The 24359-nt window shown below is 46.0% G+C and overlaps 1 protein-coding gene across 6 annotated transcripts in view; it reads right to left on the bottom strand.

Moving 5' to 3' along the window:
• Positions 1 to 24359, bottom strand: part of EBF1 (EBF transcription factor 1) — a 591182-nt gene that overhangs the window by 157737 nt on the left and 409086 nt on the right. For 4 of the 6 annotated variants that reach the window (XM_033927092.1, XM_033927095.1, XM_033927093.1 and 1 more), the window contains exon 8: positions 15623 to 15764. In XM_033927092.1, coding sequence (XP_033782983.1) covers positions 15623 to 15764 — 142 coding nt within the window. The remainder of the gene's footprint in view (positions 1 to 15622; positions 15765 to 24359) is intronic. The other 2 variants (XM_033927094.1, XM_033927097.1) reach the window with 1 other exon arrangement.

Here is a 24359-nt window from a genome sequence, read left to right as displayed (position 1 = left end):
CCCTCAATGACCACCTCAACTCCTTGGCTAAATCATGCTTTTTAAGCCTCCACATGCTAAGGAAAGTAAGATCCTATTTTTGTCAACAACATTTCGCCGTCCTTGTCCAATCCATTATCCTCTCCAAATTAGACTACTGCAATGCCATCTACTTAAGCCTATCAAAAAAAAGTCTTCAAAGACTCCAGCTAATCCAGAATACTGCAGCCAAGTTGATCTTTGCAAAACACAAGTCTGACCATGTCTCCCCACTCCTAGCCAAACTTCACTGGCTCCCAGTGATTTCCAGAATCCATTTCAAATGCTCCTGCCTAGCTTTTAAGATCATTCACGGCATCCTTCCTCCCTTAATCCCACTATCTTATAACTCCTCGAGTCCTGACTCTACCAGACCCACCCAAAGGTATAAACTATCCTTCCCCTCTCTACAGGGTATTCGCTATGCAGGCAAACTGGGAAAATCCCTTCTCTTCAGAATCACAGGTCTTTGGAACGACCTTACTACCCCGTTGCGGAACCTGGGCTCCCTCCAATTATTCTTGTGCAAGCAACTGAAAACCTGGCTTTTCACTAAAATGTAATTCTATCCCCCCTTACTCTTCTCTTCTTTATAAGTTCATGTAAACCTTTTTTTCCCTTCTCTTCTTGTAAACCGTGCCGAGCTCCACATCCGTGGAGATGATGCGGTATATAAACTTAAGGTTTAGTTTAGTTTAGAGAGTGACACATTTGATAAAAGGTAAGGAAAATCTTTCATACACTGAGAGATTGGAGAAACTGGGGCTCTTTTCCCTGGAGCAGAGGAGAATTAGAGGGGATATGATAGAGACTTACAAGATCTTGAAGGGCATGGAGAAAGTGGAGAGGGACAGATTCTTCAAACTTTCGAAAACTACAAGAACGAGAGGGCATTCGGAAAGCTGAAAGGGGATAGATTCAAAACCAATGCTAGGAAGATTTTCTTCACCCAACGGGTGGTGGACACCTGGAATGAGCTTCCAGAGGGTATGATAGGACAGAGTACAGCATTAGAGTTCAAGAAGGGATTGGACAATTTTCTGAAGGAAAAGGGGATAGAAGGGTATAGATAGAGGACTACTACACAGGTCCTGGACCTGTTGGGCCGCCGTGCGAGCGGACTGCTGGGCGCGATGGACCTCTGGTCTGACCCAGAAGGGGCACTTCTTATGTTCTTATTAGGGCTAGCCTGAAAACCCGATTGGCCTGGTGGTCCTCCAGGGCAGGGTTGGGAACCACTGTCTTAAGGCACAATGAAAAAAAATCAAATTTACCATGTCATAGTCTACTTTTGAGAATTAGCTAAGATAAGTTCCTAGTCAATCAGGTTTTCGGGATATTCACAATGAATATCATCTTTCCCCATGAAGAGGCCGCGGCCTATACATGGGTTTTACAAACCTGCCTATGGGGTGCAGCTTACTTAAATTGGGCAGCCTATCTAAACCTTTACAATCACCCCCCTTCCCTGTACCTTTTTAAAATCTCCCTCAAATACCTCCGCGGCTGCTGGCTGCCTCCTCCAATCTTGTGGTCAGCGGTGCAGGACAGGAGCGATCTGTTCGGCATCCAGCCTGGCCCCGTGCCACTTCTTGACTGTCTGCCGTCAGACGTCATCAGTACACAGACGGCCCCAGTGAGAAGGCCGTGAAGCAGTCTGCGAGTGCTGCTGGCCCGACGCTCCTCTGCAGCAAGGTATTTATGGTGGCGGTCGGCGGGGATCGGTTGGGAGAGAAGTATGGAGGGTCAGCGGGGGTTCGGCGGTTTGGCTGCGTGGCGGGGGCGGGGCAGGGGGAAGCGCGGCTGCCTATGACTAGGGCTTATATCAGGGATCTCAAAGTCCCTCCTTGAGGGCCGCAATCCAGTCGGGTTTTCAGGATTTCCCCAATGAATATGCATTGAAAGCAGTGCATGCACATAGATCTCATGCATATTCATGGGGGAAATCCTAAAACCCGGCTGGATTGCAGCCCTCGAGGAGGGACTTTGAGACCCCTGGCTTATATTAAGACCTACCCCAAAAATCATGCTAGAGTTTATTTTCAGGATAGGTCATATTTGGGGGGGCAACACGGTATTTTCCAGAGATCTCAGAATGGTATTAAAAGCCTGGAAACCCTGGAGCTAAAGCCTACCTGCCAGGAGATCACAGATTTCACAGGTTTACTTCTGAAATGAGATGCTGGAAGACATAAGCAATTAGCCTGCACTGTCATCCCTGGCTGCATTTTAATACAGCATGTATTTCAAAGGTTATGAGCTTGTAACTCTGCCTCACTGGCGTACGTTGCCTGATGAACCAGAAACACAGTGTCTCCTCAATAAAAACATTCTTTCAAAAAAAAAAAAACCCAGAAAGACTTTATTAAGTGAAGATTTTAAGAATGACAGCAGAGTTCCCTTTCAACACTGCCAGATACAATGCAAGCACATATTTATCATGTGAAAAGTCGGTCATTCCTTGGGCAAGCCAAGCGAGAAAGTGCATGAAGTCGCCAGCTCCAAGAACATGGTATGGAGGAAGGATTCAGGTTTCTAGGCTCTGAGCCAGGAGAATAGTCAGAGATCTGGCCGCCCTAGATGAGAGACAATAGAATGGCTCTGCCTGAGTATTACTCCAGCCAGTAACAGATGAACAATGAGGTGAAAAGACCAAATAATATGTGTAGCCAAAATCCTGTACATAGATATTAATCAGAGAAAAGTTAAAGGGATGCAAAAACGGAAACCAAAGCAAATAAGGCCAGGTTATTTGAAAAGAAAAGAAAAAAAAAGGCTGTAATCACATGAGGAAAGTCACTACTACCAGTACTAATTATTTCTATAGCGATACCAGACGTACACAGCAAAGACAGTCCCTGCTTGAAAGAGCTTACAATCTAAACAGACATGACAGACAAACAGGATGTCATGGATACAGTTAAGGGGAATGTTTAATCTGCTGGCTGGGTTGGAGGGCAGAGGGGAGTCCCTGGACAATCAAGCCATTGTGACATCACTGAGGAGGTTGGCTCTTGCATTATGACATCACTATCTCAGCTCTTCTTCCCAAAGACTGAAACTCTTCACACTACTACTACTACTATGAATTATTTCTATAGTGCTACCGGATGTGTGCAGCGCTATACAGAGTCACAAAGAAGACAGTCCCTGCTCGAAAGAGCTTACAATCTAAACAGCCAAGACAGACAAACAGGATGTCATGGACACATCAAAAAACATTTTTAAAACTGTGGATGCCTTTAAGAAATTGTTAAAATGACATCTGTTTTGTTGTATGAAATATAGAGTATGAGATGATAGGTGTTGAAAACCTGAGTTGTATTAGGTTGTTCGAGATTGATTTTTGGCATAGGAGACGTGTTTGGTGATGTTATTATTGCCAGGCTTGTATTTTATGTAGAATTTTAATTTTGTGAGCTGTTTGTGAAGCTGTATTATGTGTGTGCTGTGTACTTCACCTTGTAAAAGGCAGATTATAAATAAAAAAACCCACATACAGTTAAGGGGAACGGTTAATCTGCTGGCTGGGTTGGTGGGCTGTGGGGAGTAGGGTTATGGATTGAAGGCTATATCAAAAAGGTGGGTTTTCAGTCTGCTTTTAAACAAGGGAAGGGGAAGAGCTTGGCGGACAAACTCAGGTAATTTATTCCAGGCATAGGGGGCAGCTAGATGAAAGGAATGAAGTCTGGAATTGGCAGTGGAGGAGAAGGGTACAGCTAAGAGCGGCTTATCTTAGGAACGGAGCTCTCTGGGAGGTGAATAAGGAGAGAGAAGGGAGGAGAGATATTGAGGGGCAGCAGAAGGTCAGCAAAAAGATCTTGAACTATATACGATGGCAGATAGGGAGCCAGTGAAGTGACTTAAGGAGAGGGGGTGACATGAGTGTAGCGAGGTTGGTGGAAGATGAGTCATGCAGCGGAGTTTTGCACAGATTGCAGGGGGTAGAAGCAGTAACAACAGTGTGGACATAAGTAGGAAGGCAGCGATTCACTAAACAGAAGAAGGAACACCGATTGGGCTTGCCGATCCAAAATGACGTGACTACTGAGGACCAGTCGCTTACTGTCCCTGCCGACTCTCCTGCTCTCTGCCGCCTGAAAGTCTCTGCCGACTCGCCTGCTCTCTGCCGCCCTGCGAGCCCAAGGTTTTAACCCGCGGGTTAAAAGCGTGTTCTGTTCCATTGAAATGTTCACTTAAAACTTCAGCCACCCCACCCTCTTAGTTTTGACCTCGCTTGTGCCGGAGAGCAAGCACATGCTCGGATCGCATCTACGGCCAACGAGGATGGTCTGCGCATGCGTCTCGATCGCTATAGGGCGTGCACCCGATCCAACATTTGCATGCAGAGTCTGTTGTGAATCGGTCACCCGGCAAGACTCGGCCACGGATCGCCCAACAACGGAGAAGTTAGGACTGTAAGCCTTGTGTTGACTACTGCTATTATTGCTAGAATCCTCCTTCCTGCTTTGGGTAGCTGGGCAAAGAGGAAGGGAATGGGGAAAAGAAGTGGCAATCTATTTTCATCATCATCTGGGGTTGATAGAGTTTCCAAGTGCTAATGTGGGGTCATATTAGAAAAAAAAAATTTGGAAAGCACTGGACTATACGCTGTTGACTGAGAATTCCAGGTATCCAAGGGAAAATAATGGGGGAATGATTAACGTGACCATTTATTTTTTTCATCAAAACGGAACATATACTGATTTTCAGTCCCACCCCCAATTTCTTCATTCATTTTTCATGTACACACAATATCTTATTAATTCATAATGGTAACCATAAAATTAAAAAAAAACCAACAACAAAGCACACTGTATGCAGAAAAATGTTAATTATCATTTATATTCGGGGGGTTTTCAAAGAGGTCAAGACAGATGACTTTAAAATATGCAATATCACTTCAGTAACAACTATAGAAAAATAGACAAATACTGTATGGTGCAAAATATATACAGCAGATATAAATTCTCAAAACTGACACATTTTGATCACTAAACTGAAAATAAAATCATTTTTCCTACCTTTGTTGTCTGGTGAGTCTCTGGTTGAACTTCCTTCTAACTGTGCATCCTTTATTTCTTTCTTTCTCCATGCCCCCTTCTTTCTGTCTTTCTTTCTCTCTCCCTCCCCTCCAAGCCACTGCCGCCACACTCCCCTAACTTTTTCTTTCTTTCTTTTTCTCTCCCTGCCTCCCCCCATACCACTGACAACGACAAATTATCACTGCTTCCCCGCCGCAGCAACAGGGGCAGGTGAGGCGAGTGCAGCGTCTGCACAACGGCTGGCCCAGAAGCCTTCCCCCGACGTCAATTCTGACGTCAGAGAGGAAGTTCCGGGCCAGCCAATCGCTGCCTGGCTGGCCCGGAACTTCCTCTCCAACATCAGAATTGACATCGGGGGAAGGCTTGTGGGCCAGCTGTTGTGCAGTCGCTGCACATGTCTGGCCCTGTTGCTGTGGCGGCGGCAGGGAAGCAGGGAGAGCGCCCAGGCTCCGCAATCGCCTGTCCCGTTGTCCCCACGTACCGCTTCGGGACAGTCTCTCTGAAAAAGTGACGTTTCGGCATCCCGAAGCTGTGCGTGGGGGCAACGGGACAGGGGATCTAAAAACGGGACGCATGGTCACATTAGGAATGATCAATCAGAAAAAGAATCTGAGTAGCAAAAGAAACCTAGTGGTGACAAGAAGTTGAAAATCAACATCTATCCCAATGTGGAAATAACAGGAGCAGCGTACATGAGCCATATAATGTGATGCTCTAGGGCAGGGGTGCCCACACTTTTTGGGCTTGCGAGCTACTTTTAAAATGACCAAGTCAAAATGATCTACCAACAATAAAAATGCTAAACATATATATATATATATATATTTATTTATACATATATATATATATATATATATATATATATATATATATATATACACCGAGTGTACTTTGTATTTATGTTCAAATATTTTTTTATTATACAGCCCCCTCCCCCGAAGGCCTGACCCCCCTGAAGGTCTGCACATTCCCCCTCAAAGGTTGACTCCCCCCCTGAAGGCCTGCACTACCCCTTGAAGGACTGCACTCCCCCCCCCCCGAAGGCCTACCCTCCCCACATCCATTTACCTAATTCCAGCAGGGAGCAGTCTGCAGAGAGGATCGCTGGTACTTTAACGATCCTTGCAGGTTGCCATAGGCCTCAGGAGCTGTCTTCCCTCTGCCCCAAGCCTGTCTCTGACTTAGAGGAGGGGCAGGACCACGGCAGAGGGAAGACAGCTCCTGAGGCCTATGGCAACCTGTAAGAATTGCTAAAGTACCACCTGCCACCGGCTGTCTCCCATTCGTCCCCTTTGGAGATCCCCACAGGAATAAGGAAGTTAAATTAATAGAATACTTAGGCACAGAAAAACAAAGAAATACTTCCAAGAACTGCTCCATAAGAACTGCCTGTCACAATGCTCATTAGTGGAACTGAATAAAAGACAAGTACAATGGATTTAGAAGGGGGACGATCCGCCCGGGTGCACGGCTTGGAGGGGTGCACAGCCGGCCAGGACCAGGTCATCCTGCCTTTCTTTTCCCCCGGTCCGCGCTCGGGGCTTGCGCCTGCCTGGTCCCGCGCCGACGCTCGAATGGTGCCGTCAACTCCCGCGAGTCTCGCGATAACCAACAGCACCATTTGGGCGGCGGGTGCGAGCCCCGTGCGCAGACCGGTGGAAAGGAAGGGCAGGAGGACCCGGACGGCTGTGCATCCCTCTACGCCGTGCACCCGGGGCGGGGGCGGACCACCCCACCTCGGTACGCCACTGATTGGGAGGCCGATTTTGGGGTTTTTAAAATTGTATATCGGGCAGCATTAGGCCTCGCTCTTACCTCAATCATTACAGGCGCTTCTATTTCTTGTGATGCGCTGAGCTCCGTCCCCCACCGGCCTTCACCCCGCCCTTCCAGCACTCTGATTGGCCAGCGTTCTTTAAGAGGCGGGCCAGTCAGGAGGGGAAAAAAAGAGAAGGGAAGAAGGGAACCTGCTGTGTGATCGACTGGGGTCGCCTGAGCGAACGACCTGTCGATCGCGATCGACGCGTTGGGCACCCCTGCTCTAGGGTCAAGCATAATCCATCTCACAGTTCCTATATACTTTTGAGTGCCAAATAACATAGGAAACACATCATTTTATTCTTTGCTGTCTTGGATGTTAAGGAACATGTTGATGTGTTCACTTGTCACCCTGTAGTTTTGTCTGTTTGAAGCTCATTAATCCAAGTAAAATCCATTTTTATTGCCACTTTAAGTCTCGTGCCCTTTTATGTAACCTCCAGTTGATCATGGTTGGCCCCATGATAGATCCTTTCAATTGGTATTGATTTTCAAGCCCATCAACCAAAGCTCGGCAGGACTTGCAGGCACTGCTTCTAGGAAGGTCTCCCATCTACCAGAGTCACATAGCCAAGTTCTGCAATTAGAGCTTTGAGAAAAAAAAAATTGTAAGCAGTCAAGCTTCTATAACCAGGCACTGCTTTGTTCATATTCAACAGAACTGCCTGCTTTATTTTAAAGGAGCTCTACAGGCACCAGAGGTAGCCAGTAATTCTATTTAATAACAGTTAGAGCCATCAGGAGAGATGAGCAAGTTGGGCGCCAATGTGCCTCGTTGAGACGTGGGATGCAGGCACTGCTATTGCTGGAATAGATAAAGGAGCTCTTTGCAGTTCTTAAGCTTCTGGTAGTGTCATTGGAAGGAAAACTCCTTCCCCCCTCTTCAATTCACATCGTCCAAGGGAAGGAGACTACCCCTCTCTTTTCTACTGGATCAGCCAGCTGGGACATCAGAAGTGGATTGCCCCCTAAAGCACTGGTGGACTATCTGCAGCACTAGATGACCTGTGGTAGCCCTAGGGAGGCCCGGTCCAATGATGTTTTGTGGTCTATACCGCAAATATGAAATATGGGTTGCCATTATCAGATCTCGTGTGTTTTGTCTATAGGCTAACCTAGACCTGAGATGATGCAAAGACTGCTCTGGCATCTCGGAGTTTCAGCCGATCACTGCCTCCTCACTCAGAAATGACAGTTAAGATACAGTAAATTCAATGCTATAAACAAGGTACTAACATTTACGTGCCCACTGCATGCATCCATGTTTAGAACACTAGCAGCCATGTGCACTTAAGTATGAATACACCAGAATGCTACCTAAGTGCTATTTGCAAATAGCTATTTAAGCACTGCGGAGGAGGTGTGGGGGAGAGGGAATATACAGTGGAAGAGCATGGGTGGGGCTTCCATTTAGGTGTTAACACTTATAACATTTCTGTGGGAACCTACGGGGATAAATTCTATGCATGGCATTCAAAATTTGGCGCCCAAGAAAAATCAATGTTGAACCGCGTTCTTAGAAGTAGAAATTTAGAAGCTCAGTTGTTTTTTTGGTTTGGTTTGGGATTTTTGCTGTTGTTGGACTATCAGATCCCATACGTTTCAGGTGCACCTCATCCAATGTAAGTTCTTCCACTCTACCGATGTGGCCTGTGCATATGCTATTACATCACAACTAAGCCTCCTTCTTGGCCATATCTGCATTGGGAACAAAGAACTCTGAGAGCCAATAAATTCAAGGACTGAGGTGGAGGAAGATATCTTTTTCCTTACAGGTCCCACGGCAACAAGAGGGCATCCGCTCAAACTCAAGAGTGGGGGAGACTTCATGGCGACATCAAGAAGTACTTCTTCACCGAAAAGGTGGTTGATCGTTGGAGTGGTCTTCCACGCCAGGTAGTCGAAGCCAGCAACGTGCTCGACTTAAAGAGACGATGGGATAAACATGTGGGTTTGCTCCGGGGAAATACTTAGGGGAGGGTTCTTTTAGGGAGAAGGTTCTTTGAGTGGGCAGACTTGTTGGGCCGTCGGCCCTTTTCTGCCGTCATACTCTATGTAATCTATGTCCCAAGTCAGATGCCTCCTCCTCTTACATTTACGGGCCCTCTTACTAAAGCTTAGCGCACATTAAGAGAATTTGCACGTAATAAATGCTAAGAAGCCCTTGGGCCTAAGTCACTAATCACCCGAAGTCGGAAAAGTCCAAAGTCCATTCTTGAAAAATATGTCCAAAATATTTTTTTCCCAAGAATCGTCTACTTATACGTCCAGCCATTTGATCATCCATACCGCTAAGCCATCTATCTTTATACCCCATTCTCATACAAAAAAAATCGTCCCAAGTCAAAAACGCTTAGAACAAGACCTTTTAGACGTGGGATGGATCAGCAAAGTGATGGACTGGACAACCAGACATGGCAACAGAATAGTGGGGCACCTTACAGGGCACTGCTGTGAACTTCACAAAAAGGATGCCATATAAACATCTCACCACTATTCCCTTATAGGTGATGGTGAGCACCCCAAAAAACCTATTATACCCACCTATCAACCACCACAATAGCCCTTATGGCTCCAGGTGGCACCTATATGGCAGTACAGTTGGGTTTTGGGGGGGTTTGGTGGATGCACATGTTTCATCATGAATGCAGTGGTTAGAGTGGCTTATGGGCCTGGGTTCTCCTCTCTATGGTTTAATAGCCCAACCCCCCAGACTACTTAAGCCACCTCTGTGCAACTCTACTAGGCTTTCCTATGTCAGGTGCTGAAGATCTGGAGGCAGGTATGTACTTTTTTTATTCCAATTTTTATGGGGGGGAGGGTCAGTGATCACTGGGGCAGTTGTTAACTGGTCATGTTTGATACCTTCTGGGCACTTATACCTGTTTTTAAATCGCTTAAGTCACAACATATAAGTTCCGTCTAGGAAGTCTCGTAGAACTTTCGATTATCGCTGCAGGATGACTAAGTCTAGGTCAGCCTACGTCCCGCCTACCTCCCGCCTACCTCCCGCCCTAACCACTCGTTCAAAAACATCCCTTTTCACTCTGGACATACAGCAGCACTGAAAAGGCCTAAGCTGTTTTTAGATACGTCTAAAACCCATTTCGATTATTGGACGACCTGTCTTTTGATCATCTAAGTGCTGATTTAGGCGGGTTTTTAGACGTATTTTTGTTTCGATTATGTACCTCATAGAGTACAGATGTGCAAGAAAAGATCATCCCTTCATTTTTGGCCATTTGATTGATGAATTTATAAAATCTCATTTCTTGCTCAAAGTGAATTATAATAACCCCCCCTCCCCCAAACCTTCCAAATTACCTCAAAGCTGATTAATATACATTTTCCATTGTAATTTAGCATGCCATACTTTGAATTGTCATTATTCCTGTGTAATTGTCTATTGCTTAGGTCTGACTTATTCTTGCTCTACACTGCCTTGAGTGAATCCCTTCAAAAAGGCAGTAAATTTATAAAAATTTGGGGGCCATTGGCAAAATATTGTACCGAATAGACATCACTTCTTCTCTTCTCTTTTTCTTTTTTTTCTTCCTTGGCACACAAAAAAGGGGGGGGAGTTGGAAATAATTTGATGTAATATGTTATAATATGATTTATAATATGTGTGTATTTTATTGAAATATATGATGAATGTTGGGTGGTAGGGGGGGGGTTATTGCTTCACTAGATATTATGTATAGATATCAAAGTGATATTGTGGAATAATTTATTGTAATATTATTTTTTGTGCACTTGTTGTTCAAATTGAAAATGAATAAAGAATTATGAAAAAAAAACAAAAAGGCAGTAAAAAAATCCTAATAAATAAGAACCCAAATGCCACCCAGTCATTCCACCAATCATTCCGTTCTATGAGAACATTAATGGTCATAAAAGCCATACTGATAACTGAAAACACAGATTACAGGTTTTATAACTTGGGCTCCGTTATTGAAACAGTTGGACTTCAGGTCTCTTAGGACAGTCAAGTGTGTGCAGATTAAACTTCCCCTTTTTTTTTTTTTAAAAGACATAACAAGACACCCCAGCATTTAAACTACTTGTCAGCTTCCTGCCTGACAAGGCCACTTCAGTGTTTTTCTAGTGATTTCCACAAATGCTCAGAGAGTTCACCAGATCTGCTCCTGCTAATGGTACAAAAAAGCAATTTAGGAATGTCTTGGAAGAATGCTGTCAGACTGACTTGCTTCCCCTGCCCAGCCCCCTTTGCCTTGTTGCATATTAGATCATTAGATAATCAAGTGTTAGAACAGGCAAACTGACAGGGTCCCTGCACTATCCTTGTTCCAGGCCATTGTGCTTTGCCATGGGTAAAAAATCTCTCTCTCTATCTGAAACAAATGCTGCCGTTGACTTTACACAAAGCCTGCTAGCTGTTCTCCCTTCCTTCCCATCTGTCATAATTTGAAGTTTCTGCCAGAACAGATATATGAGGGCGGTTTGAAAAGTTTGGTAAATTTCCATGATATGGCGCCACAGTCCATTAGGTCAATGATGCCGTCAAGAAGTATTTTGCAGAGTTTGACAAAAAAAAGGGAACTTACTGTATGTGGAGCGTCAAAATAAAAAAAAAACATTTTTTTTAAAGTCTAAGTACGTTTTGGGCCTACAGCGCTAGTCGCCCAAACTCGGCAGCGTCTAAAGTCTATTTTCAAAAAATGCGTCCAAAATATTTTTTTTTTGAGAATCGTCTAATTATATGTCCAGCCGTTTGATCATCCAGACCGCCAAGTCGTCTATCTTTATGCCCCATTCTCGGCCAAAAAATCGTCTAAGTCCAAAATGCCTAGAAAAAAGATCTTTTGGATGTGGGAGAGGTCAGCAAAGTGATGGACTGGCCATCCAGACATGGCAACAGAGTAGTGGGGCACCTTACAGGGCACTGCTGTGAACTTCACAAAAAGGGTGCCACATAAACATCTCACAACTCTTTTATAGGTCATGGTGAGCCCCCCAAAACACCCCCAAAACTATTATACCCACCTGCCTACCACCCCAATAGCCCTTATGGCTGCAGGTGCCACCTTTATGGCAGTACAGTAAGGTTTTAGAGGGTGCAGATGTTCTACCATGAATGCAGTGGTTAGAGTGGCTTATGGGCCTGGGTCCTCCTCCCGCTCTGACCACTCCTTGGAAAAATGTCCCTTATCGCTCTGGGCACACAGCGGCAGTCAAAAGGCCTAAGGCCCACCTCCCGCCCTAACCACTCCTCGGAAAAATATCCCTTTTCGCTCTGGGCACACAGCAGCAGTCAAAAGGCCTAAGCTGCTTTTAGATACTAAGGGCACCATATATTAAACAGCAAAAATATGGGCGTTAAGACCGTGATTCTAATAAAGGCGCGTAAAATTAGGTGCTTATATCGGCGGTGCCTAGCCACTGTAGGTGTCTACTGTGATTTTTAATATGCTTAATCTGCACCAATAATTGACAACCAGCAAATCTTAATTGACATAAATTACACTTAATTGAATATTAGGTGCCTAACTTTGAGGTGGGAAATTAGACCATGGCGCCTACCACAAAGTAGGCGTGGTTAGGGGATGGATCATGGGCGTGTTTTGCATATAGGTGTCTGTTTTGGACTTAGGTGCACCCATTTAGGAAAAGAAAACCCTGGTATAAATAGGGAGCACCCAGTGGCGTAGCAAGGGTGGGAGGCACCAGGGGCTGCAGTTGCGCCCCCTCCCTCACCCTTTTCTCCACCCCCCTGCCACACACTCCCCCTTCCCTTCTCACGTACCTGTTTAGCTTCCCTGGCACAAGCAGCATCTCCAATTTGCGGCCTGCATCAGCGTTGGCTCTCCCTCTGATGTCACTTCCTAGTCCTGGAAGTGATGTCAGAGGGGACGACGCTAGGAGCAGATTGGAGCTTCTGCTCATGCCAGCAAAGAGCTAGGGGTATCGTAGAGGGGAATTGAAGGCACGCACGCACGCAGCAGAGGAGTGGGAAGGAGCGGGGGGGGGGGGGTAGAGAGGAGAAGTGCTGCCAGCGCCCCCATCAAGACAGCGCCCAGGACAGTCTGCTCCCCCTGCCCTAGGGTTACCAGATATCCAGATTTCACCGGACATGTCCTCCTTTCTGAGAACAAGTCCGGGGGTCCGGACGGTTTTTCAAAACCCGGCACTTTGTCCGGGTTTTGAAAAGCTTCCAGCAACGAGCGATGTCGGGACGGCATCTGCACATGCGCCTGACATCATCGCGTCACACCAACGCATGCGCAGATGCCGTCCCGAAGAGCAAACAGGTTGAGGGGGCAGGGCTGGGTGTCGGAATGGGGCACAACTCAGGCAGAATGGAGCATGGCCAGGCGGAGCAGGGCAGACCTGAGGGCGGGGCCCCGGGTCCAGATTTTCATTTATGAAAATCTGGTAACCCTACCACGCCCCCCCTCTTACTGCGTCACTGGGTGCACCTAATGTTAGAACGCCTATCGACAACTAAGCCCACTTAAGCGTGATTCCATACAGTGCTCTCAGCTTTTACAGAACCAAACTTAAGTGCCATACTAATCAGCACTTAATGTGTAGGCACCATTTATAGAATCAGGGCTTAAGTGCCCATTCTGTAACGGCAGTGGCGTTCAAAATGGTCGTGATAAAACAGGGCAAAAGTCAGCAAGCGCGCACTTCTCTTTAAGCACGAGCATGCGCGCCACGTCAAAGGCTGGAGCAAATGCCGACATCTAGGCCAATATTCAGCTTTATTAAGCAATATTAGGGGTTTTTTAAGTGGCTAAAGACGAGACTCCTATTTGGGCGGCCCAATTTGGCTGCTATATTTGGCCGGTCAGCGCTGAAAATGGCCAGTTATTGCATGACGTAGCTGGTTCACTTGTAGCCATTAACTAGGAATACTCAGCGGAGACAACCAGTTATCTCACGTTGAATATTTGCATTTAGCCAGCAAAACACTATTTAACTGGTTGGCATCATTTCTGGTCCGTTAAAAGGCAGCCGGAATTTTAAAGCACACTAACCCCCTCTTTTACTAAGGTGCGCTAAACGATTTGCACGCCGCTAAACGCTAACATGTCCACAGACTAACATTCACGTGATAGCATTTAGCGCCTGCTAATCGTTTAGCGCACCTTAGTCAAAGAGGGCCTAAGTTATATTAATTTGAGTTAAGAGGTGCTGATTCTGTGAAGGGCACTTAAAGTTAGGCAACTAACTTACCCACCCCCTTTTACGAAGCTGTGTTAGGCTTTTAAACGCCAGCCGCGGTGGTAAAAGCTCCGATGATCCTAGATTTCCTATGAGCGTCGAAGCTAAGACTGTCGTGGCTGGTGATAAAAAAAAGCCTAACACGGCTTTGTAACAGGGGGTAGGAAGGGGTTAATTGGCAAAATACCCTTAATAGCTTAAATAATGGGAAAAAAATTTAATTGGGCGAAAGGCGCCTATCTGATTCTATAAAAGATATGCATCTATCGCATGGAGCTTAATGATGCCCTAATGCACAGGTGTCGAAGTCGGTCCTCGAGGGCCGCAATCCAGTCGGGTTTTCAGAATTTCCCCAATGAATATGCATTGAAAGCAGTGCATGCACATAGATCTCATGCATATTCATTGGGGAAATCCTGAAAACCCGACTGGATTGCGGCCCTCAAGGATCGACTTTGACACCTCTGCCCTAATGTCTAAGTGGGCGTTTTATAGGCACAGCGTGAATTAGGCACTAAGCATTATTTGCCAAAAACTTAGGCGCCTAAGTTTTTAAATATCCGCTGTTAGCCAAGATTCTGTAAATGCTGCCCCTTGGCGCCGTTCATGCCGTCAGCTTGAGAATGACATGTGGACCAATTTTTTCCCCCAACCCCACAGGCATTCAATTTCCCTGTCTTGTCCCCCACGAGTTTTTATCGCTCTCTCTGCCTCGTTCCTGTAAGCTCTGCCTTAACCGCACAAGCCTCAAACCCTTATGATTTTAAAGGGTTTGAGGCTAGTGCAGATGAGGACGGAGCTTAGCCATTGGTGGAATGAGGCATTATGACATCACAATCTGAACTCTAGCATGTCGCTACTTAGGATTTTAAAGGGTTTGAGGCTCGTACAGATCAGGACAGAACTTGTGGGAACAGGGCAGGAACAGGAAACGAACTCGCGGGGACAGGACAGGTCGGGACAGGAAAATGAGTCCCTGCGGGGACGAGTAAAAATTTGTCCCCATGTCATTCTCTAATCCAGAGCTAAACTAAGGAAAGAGTTAATCAGTATATTCTGTGGTATAATTCTAGAATTGCTGCTTTTAGGCCAATTTTTCTATGGACGTCCATAGTAGGGGATCTAGACCTAGAGATTAGAGAATGACATGGTGGCAAATTCATCACCGTTCCCGTCCTCGCGGATAACCGCGGTGAACAATATTCATGTCATTCTTTAAGGAGAGAGGGAAGAATCAGAGTATGAATAGCCACAACCACTGATCCTCAAGCTTTGCTTTGAAGAATGCTGGTGTAGAAGAACCGAGGTTGAAATAGACACTAGAAAATGACATGGGATTATTTCCCGCGGTTATCCGCGGGGACGGGAACGGTGATGAATTTTGTCACTGTGTCATTCTCTACTAGAGATTTATTTTAATATAAGGCTCTAGTGGAGAAATCGTTCTGCAATAAAATTTGTTGTCGGCGGGGTGGCGAACCAACAAGTGTAGAATCCAAGTAACATTTCACATTGAAAACAACAGCAGCTAAGGAAAATGATTTGCCTACCATGTTCCAGATATGAAGGCGTACCTTCAGAGGGGTCAAGCCTCCGAGCCCTCCGACCGTGCTTTGAGTTGTTGTGCACAAACATGTTGTCTGACACTGCCAGGACATGCCCGTCTACGCTGACCGTTGTGGAAACCACCACCTGTGGTAGAAACACATGAGAGCCGTCAAGATATATTTGAACACAAACATGGATGACACAGTAAGCACTTTCTACTCCGATTCCCCTCACCGTCCCCGCTACAGACAGCTAGCCAGGCTACATGGCAATTGTTCTTAGAAGGAGCTGTGGAATGGAAGGCATCCGATATAGTTTTTAGTCAAAATTACTCATTCCATGTAGCAGCAGATATCCATTTTAATGATATCATTTCTACCATAGCTTTTTAAACATTTCTTGGAAAGTGGTCACAGAAAGATTTCATTTATTGCAAGATTATCTCTAGTTCAGGAAACGGGTAAAAGTTTGGCTCTTCTCACAAGACTTTAATGGAAGAAGTAACTAACTAGCTAGTCACTTTCACAAGAACTAACACTAGCTCCACATACTGTAAATTGGGGAAATCCACTGTTTATTCCTAGAATAAGCAGCATAAAATCCATTTTACAATTGGGATCGAGCTAGGTACTTGAGACTTGGGTTGGCCATTGTTGGAAACAGGATGCTGGTCTTGATGGACCTTCGGTCTGTCTCAGTATGGCAATTCTTAAGTGAGCCAAGTAGAGGACAATCAAGGCATTGTGACATCACTGATGAGTTTGACTTTTAGGCATTGGTGGAATGAGGCATTATGACGTCACAATCTCAGCTCTGGAATGTTGCTACTATTTAGGTTTCTGCCAGGTACTTGAGATTTGGGTTGGCCACTGTTGGAAACAGGATGCTGGTCTTGATGGACCTTCGGTCTGTCTCAGTATGGCAATTCTTAAGTGAGCCAAGTAGAGGACAATCAAGGCATTGTGACATCACTGATGAGTTTGACTTTTAGGCATTGGTGGAATGAGGCATTATGACGTCATAATCTCAGCTCTGGAATGTTGCTACTATTTAGGCTCTTGAGGTCCTCTCTAGCATATGTGAATAAGCTCTTTGGAATCAACCCCCAAGAGAATAATTACATTTTCAGGTCCAAGAAAGAAAAAAATGTGCCCAGTCAAGATTGCAAAAGAGCAACTTTGGTGCAAGGATTTCTCTTCTTGCTACTTTTGGAATGAAACAAGAATTCCATTAGGGGAAAATGAATGAAAGGAAAAATGGTACAAAAAACCAAAAACCAAACATCGCAGCGCCCCCAACCCCACTAGATCCCATGGATATTTGAGATAGACCTGGGGACCTTTGGAATGGAGTCCCATTAAGATGAGAAGTATGTGATCAAGGGGATATTTTATTTTTTTATGTAGAAAATGTATATATTGCTCTATCCAACAATTCTAGGTGAGTATTTGTGAGGGGGCATTGAGAGGAATGGATATGCTGTGGACCATCAAGGAGAAGAGGTAAGACGATGTTCCTGATTTCACACACTGGTCCCTTAAAGAAATGGCCCTGGAGCTTTTTGCTGGTATCATTTTTCCAGGAATAACACAATTGCATTATTCAGTTTCCATAGCAATAAGTTGTCTCCTCAAAAAAAACCCATAAAAAAAATATATATATATATAAACAAGCTCACAGGAGATCTACAAATACAATGTTCAAAAAGACTGCCTAGTTGAAAACTATCCAGGTATCATTAGCATCAAATTTCAAGTTTAATATGGTTTTGATTAATCGCTTAATCATAATTCTAAGCGATGTACATAACACTAAAATTACAAAATTTAGGGAACGATACAACACATAACAAGAACTGAGTTTTGCATGACTAATGACAAACTTAACAAACCCATAGACACAGGGAAAGGAAGGGAAAAGAACTACAAGTTATTTGATAGTTAGTAAGACATTCAAGGGAAATACATAAGGAAAGGAGAAGTCTGTATACCGAGTCAGACCATAGGTCCATCACGCTCAGCAGTCCGCTCCCGCAGCGGCCCTCCAGGTCAATGACCTGTAGTGATCTATTACTCATTATACCCCTGGATCCCCTTTCCCTTCAGGAACTCGTCCAATCCCAGTATGGCAATTCTTACGTGAGCCAAGTAAAGGACAATCAAGGCATTGTGACATCACTGATGAGTTTAACTCTTAGGCATTGGTGGAATGAGGCATTATGACATCACAATCTCAGCTCTGGAATGTTGCTACTATTTAGGTTTCTGCCAGGTACTTGAGACTTGGGTTGGCCACTGTTGGAAACAGGATGCTGGTCTTGATGGACCTTTGGTCTGTCTCAGTTTGGCAATTCTTAAGTGAAGCTATACAGTAAAGTTAAAATCAGGAAAGTGACTGGCTTGCTAATTATTAGAGAATGACACGGGGAAAAAATCTGTCCCCGTCACCGCCCCGTCCCCGTCTCACCATCCTCTGCACCGCCCCGTCACCGCCGTTCCCTTCACCACCCCGTCACCGTCACCGGCATCCCTTTCACCACCCCGTCACCGTCACCGGCATCCCTTTCACCGCCCCGTCTCCGTCACCGGCATCCCTTTCACCGCCCCGTCACCGCCACTGCCATCCCTTTCACCGCCCCGTCACCGCCACTGCCATCCCTTTCACCGCCCCGTCACCGTCACCGGCATCCCTTTCACCGCCCCGTCACCGCCACTGCCATCCCTTTCACCGCCCCGTCACCGCCACTGCCATCCCTTTCACCGCCCCGTCACCGTCACCGGCATCCCTTTCACCGCCCCGTCACCGCCACTGCCATCCCTTTCACCGCCCCGTCACCGCCACTGCCATCCCTTTCACCACCCCGTCACCGCCACTGCCATCCCTTTCACCGCCCCGTCACCGTCACCGGCATCCCTTTCACCGCCCCGTCACCGCCACTGCCATCCCTTTCACCGCCCCGTCACCGCCACTGCCATCCCTTTCACCGCCCCGTCACCGTCACCGGCATCCCTTTCACCGCCCCGTCACCGCCACTGCCATCCCTTTCACCGCCCCGTCACCGTCACCGGCATCCCTTTCACTGCCCCGTCACCGCCACTGCCATCCCTTTCACCGCCCCGTCACCGCCACTGCCATCCCTTTCACCACCCCGTCACCGCCACTGCCATCCCTTTCACCGCCCCGTCACCGTCACCGGCATCCCTTTCACCGCCCCGTCACCGCCACTGCCATCCCTTTCACCGCCCCGTCACCGCCACTGCCATCCCATTCACTGCCCCGTCACCGTCACCGTAGCATGCATAAAAGCCTCAAACAGGTATGATTTTATATACTTATCTTTATTAACGTATTCCCATGGGTTACATACTGAACATGTGCTGGATTCTTCCATTCTTGCAGCACATGTTCAGGAATAGGATTCAGTAACCCATGGGAATGGACACAGCACACTACTACACTAGTACTCAGATTAAAAAAAAAAACAACAGCTCCCAGCTCAGCCAGATTCCCATCTCAAACCGGTCAAAGAATCCCCCCCCCCCTCTTGCCGCCGCCACAAACCCTGGGCAGGCAAGTAGTAGGAAAGTGTGCACCTTACCTCTACTTGTAGCGCCAAAGTTTTCAATGAAATTTCAGCTCCTCCACGTCTGAAGCAGTGATTCCTCTCCAATCCAGGCAGCGACGCCCAAAAAAATCCTGGGCTTGCCTCTCAGCTCCGAAATCCCCCGATTTCCAATCGCTACTGCAACCCATTAAATATCATGTGTGGCAGTAGCGATTGGTCCCCTTCTTGAGCAGGAAAGAACTGACTAATGAGGAGCCAGAATATTGAAGGGGGCGGAGTCAGGCAACGTGCAAGTCGGGTGGAGAGAGACGAGTTGGAGGAGACCAAATGGCCGACAAGCATGGCCGCCGGAAAAAAATCAGACGCCTGTCCCGAAGTGAACCGAACACACGGTGAAGACTCGGTAAATCGCGGTATGTAGAAGGGGATACATTTGCCTGTGGGGACAAATCTTTTCACCGTTTTTGCGGGCGGTGAAAACTTTTGTCCCCGTGTCTGCAGTGATTTGGCTATGGAGTCCCGCGGGGATCGCTCCCCGTGTCATTCTCTAATTTGAATGTAAGCAAACATAATTTATATGTTATCCGGTAAGCTACCGGAAGCCAGTGGGCTTTCTTATGGAGAGGTGTTACGTGATCAAACTTCCTGGCTTTTGTGTGATTTATGCAAGTTTTCCAAGAGAAACTTTTCCAAATTATCTCTTTGAAAATTTGCATAACGTAAATTATACAGAGGGTGTCCTTGTAACCTACACCTGCTATTTGTGTATTTAGGTCATTAGTGTACCTTAAAAAAATCTAGAGCACACAAAATTATTTTAATGCATATTAACTTATAAATTAACTAGTGTGCAATTAAAACTTTTCTATTAAAACAAAACAAACCAATAGGTTCAATGAAACTTGGGAAGAAAAGACACATGTTACAAAAATGAGATGAAGATGTTTTGCCAAGCACATTACTACTACTATTTATTATTTCTATACTGCTGAAAGGCGTATGCAGCACTGTACATTTAATATGTCATGGACGGTCCATGCTCAGAAGAGCTTACAATCTAATTTGGACAGACAGACAGGATATATATAGGGGTTGGAGAGATTCTAGCAGAGAGAATAGGATGGACATAGGTATCTTATGGTGAGTGGGAGTTAGGAGTTTAAAGCAGCCTCCAAAAAGTGGGTTTTGAGCTTTGATTTGTGTGGGCAACCCATTAAGGGCAAACTAGAGCGTATGCGTTTGAAAGTCAGAAGTAACTGCGTGGGATTCCTCCTCCAGAATAACCCTCCCCCCTTTTATGAAGCCGCGTTAGGTTTTTTTATTGTCGACCTTAGTTGTAAAAGCTCTGACACTCACAGAATTCCTATGAGCGTCGGCACTTTTACCGCTGCGGCCTGCAATAAAAACCCTAACGCGGCTTCATAAAAAAAAAGGGGGGGGGAGGTTGTGGTAAATATGTTTACAAGACTGCCCATGTGCATTTCTAGCTGCCGTGAGGAAAGCAAGTTTTACAATCATTTTGCCTGGCTACGTCGCTGTTAACTCGTGTACGCCTTCGAAAAACTCTTCTCGAGTGACTACATCTGAAATGCTGTTCTGATCGTATTTAACACTTTCCACCATTCTAATTTGTGGGGCCAGTCAGCTTGATCTCCCACCCAAGTCTCCAATAGAGAGTTGCGCGGGGACAGAAATCCCATCCGTCCCCGCCCATCCCTGCCAGGATCCTCTCTGTCCCCACCCGTCCCCGCCAGGATCCTCTTCGTCCCCACCCGTCCCAGTCAGAATCCTCTCTGTCCCCACCCGTCCCCGCCAGGATCTTCTCTGTCCCCACCCGTCCCCGCCAGGATCCTCTCCGTCCCCACCCGTCCCAGTCAGAATCCTCTCCGTCCCCACCCGTCCCCGCCAGGATCCTCTCTGTCCCCACCCGTCCCCGCCAGGATCCTCTCCATCCCCACCCGTCCCAGTCAGAATCCTCTCCGTCCCCACCAGTCCCCGCCAGGATCCTCTCTGTCCCCACCCGTCCCCGCCAGGATCCTCTCTGTCCCCACCCGTCCCCGCCAGGATCCTCTCCGTCCCCACCCGTCCCAGTCAGAATCCTCTCCGTCCCCACCCGTCCCCGCCAGGATCCTCTCTGTCCCCACCTGTCCCCGCCAGGATCCTCTCTGTCCCCACCCATCTCCGCCAGGATCCTCTCTGTCCCCACCCGTCCCCGCCAGGATCCTCTCCGTCCCCACCCATCCCCGCAAGGAATTACCTCCATCCCTGCCCGTCCCCATAAAAAGCAGCAATTACTTCTGACAGGATCATCAATTCCACAGTTTCTTTTGTGTTTGCGCTGCTGTTTTCCTTGTGGAATCTCTTTGGCGGAACCCTTTTTTTGTTTTCTGTTCAGGTAATTAACTTATAAACCCCCCTCTTTTACTAAGGCTGACGTGTCCATTATATTATATGGACAAACTCTGCTTCCAAAGCCTTCCATCCCCGTGGGAGTACCGTTGGCTAGAGGGGGGGTTCCCGTGGGAGTCCCGTGGGCCAGAGGGGGGTCCCCGTGGGAGTCCCGTGGGTTATGGGGGGATTCCCACGATCCCCGTTCCTGTGCAGACCTCTAGTCTCCAACAACGCTCCCTCCCCCCCCCCCAAAAAAAAAAGAAAAAAACAAAAATAACCACAACCAACCAGGCTGGTCTCTTACTGGATGCCACTTTTGATTGGAGAGATAGCTAGAAAACACATTTGTTGTTTTCCAGAACTTTGGTTACAACAATAAGATGAAATGACCTACACTTCTCCTTATAGTAACAAGAATGGGATTAAAAGAAACCCATAGAGAGATGCTTACTCATGCGCCCTCTTACATCCAAATATAATAATTGTCTGTTAATTGCAGTTTCATCTCCTTCTTCATGCTTCCACACATGAAACAGCAATCAGCCAGCTCCTGTTTAATCCACCTATTATGTTGACTAATTAACTTTGCTTGGCAGTTTATTTCTTCCTCCATTATCAGCCCCTGTCAGCCTCGAGCGCACCGCCGCAAAGGGGGACCTCGGCCCCTTTGATTGATCACCGATAGACTGACATGCAGATTAATTTAATTAGAACCACCTCACTTGAGAAATGAAAGACAACAGTACGAGGGGATAATAGATCTGCTCTCATAATGATGCAAAGCTCCCCCCACTCCCTCCCCCCCTCCTATGCCAAGGAAGAGGATTTGGGATTTGCTAAGAAGAATTTGCTCTGCCCCATGAAGACCCTTTGTTTTCATTTAGTTTTCTGAAGAGTAAATCATTTTACAGGTACTGGGACTTGAAGAGAGGCCGACTTGTCTGGCTTTGGTCAAACACTGATGTTGGAAGGAGTCATGGAAGCACTTCTGTTCTTTTCACCATCCAACTGGGGTACAAAGTAAGATGCAGGTGATATACAGGGTGCCCACAAAAACACTCCTTGATTTTAAATGATTACAAAATCAAAACTTATTGGAATATGTTTATAAATAAGGTGACAGCAAATACACGTCCCAAAAAGCACGATTAGCAAGATCTCGCGCAATCGCTTGCACTTTCACCCTTATAGGCTGCAACTGGACCTTGCTGTTTGTGACTTTTTCCTTTGGGGGGGGTACGTGAAAGTACCTCAACTCCCCGTAACTATGGATGATCTGAAGGAACACATCACTGAGGCTATAAACGCGATCACGCCAGATATGTTTTGGAGAGTCTGGTCCGAACTTGATTATCGCATCAATGTTTGCCGAGTAACAGGTGGGGCGTAGAGAATGACACGGTGACAAAATTCATCACCGTCCCCGTCCCCGTGGATAACGCGGGAAATAATCCCATGTCATTTTCTAGTGTCTATTTCAACTTCGGTCCTTCTACACCAGCATTCTTCAAAGCAAAGCTTGCGGGTCAGTGGTTATGGCCATTCATACTCTGATTCTTATGTGAGCCAAGGATAATGAAGCCATTGTGACATCACTGATGTGATTGGCTCTTAGGCACTGGTGGAATGAGGCATTATGACATCACAATATCTGCTCTGGATACCAGAGACTGTCATTCTGTAGTGTCTGTTTCAACCTTGGTCCTTCTACACCAGCATTCTTCAAAGCAAAATTGCGGGTCAGTAGTTGTGGCCATTCATACTCTGATTCTTCCCTCTCTCCTTAAAGAATGACATGAAGATGGTTTCCCGCGGTTATCCGCAGGGACGGGAACGGTGATGAATTTTGTCACCGTGTCATTCTCTAGTGGGGCGCACAACAAGTGTATGTAATCATACCATATGAAACTTTATGAGTTGATGAGACTGTAGCCTCAAAGGTGCAAAAATATTCCAATAAATTTTGGCTTTGTAACCATTTAAAATCAAGGAGTGTTTTTCTGGGCACCCCGTAATATGGATTTATATAAGCATCTTTCATCCAAAAAGGATTCAAATGTAAGTTAAGGGGGCAATTCTATGGCATCACAAGCTAAGTGCCTAGATGCAGTGCACTGAGTTTTACTTCGATGATGGCATCTGGGCACCAAGATTCTGTAATAGAATACTGGTATAAGTTGGCATCCTGCATTTGTGGGCACTTGTTTTTGCCATATCAATAGCAGGCGCAAATGCATGAACCTAAATGTGGCATTTCAGCATGTAACTTAGGGGCCCTTTTACCAAACAGCAGTAAAAAGTGGCCTTAGCGCACTCTTTTTTTTTTTTTTTGAGTTCAATAATTTTATTGAATATTATAAATAATATACAGAAAGCAGTTCAAGTACATGAAAATTGAATAAGAAATATTGATGTAGAAACAAAAGAAACCGTAATTGCATTCATTTGCATATAACAAATTATTAAGAAGAATTCAGAGTATTTGAAACTGCTAAGAAAAGAAATAGAAAGGGTAGATAAGCAGAGAGGATGAAGTAAAAGAAAAAAGAAAGTGAGGATGAAGTAAAAGAACATGATATCTCGTTTCTCTACAAAATTGATGCGAAATAAATCACCTTGGTCGTTCTTGGATTCATATGTTCATTCTGCCTCGTAGACACTTCTGCCTTAGCGCACTCTTATCCGGGTCATTCCTGCGTGTTACGGTCATTTTTACCGCTGCAGTAAAATGGCCGATTTTTCCTAATTTTCCCATTAGTGCATGGTCATTACCGTGTGAGCCC

Source organism: Geotrypetes seraphini, chromosome 18 (genome assembly GCF_902459505.1).
Source record: "Geotrypetes seraphini chromosome 18, aGeoSer1.1, whole genome shotgun sequence".
Classification (NCBI taxonomy): domain Eukaryota; kingdom Metazoa; phylum Chordata; class Amphibia; order Gymnophiona; family Dermophiidae; genus Geotrypetes; species Geotrypetes seraphini.
The sequence above is the reverse complement of the archived record's forward strand: the minus strand, read 5'-3'. Positions and strand labels throughout refer to the sequence as shown.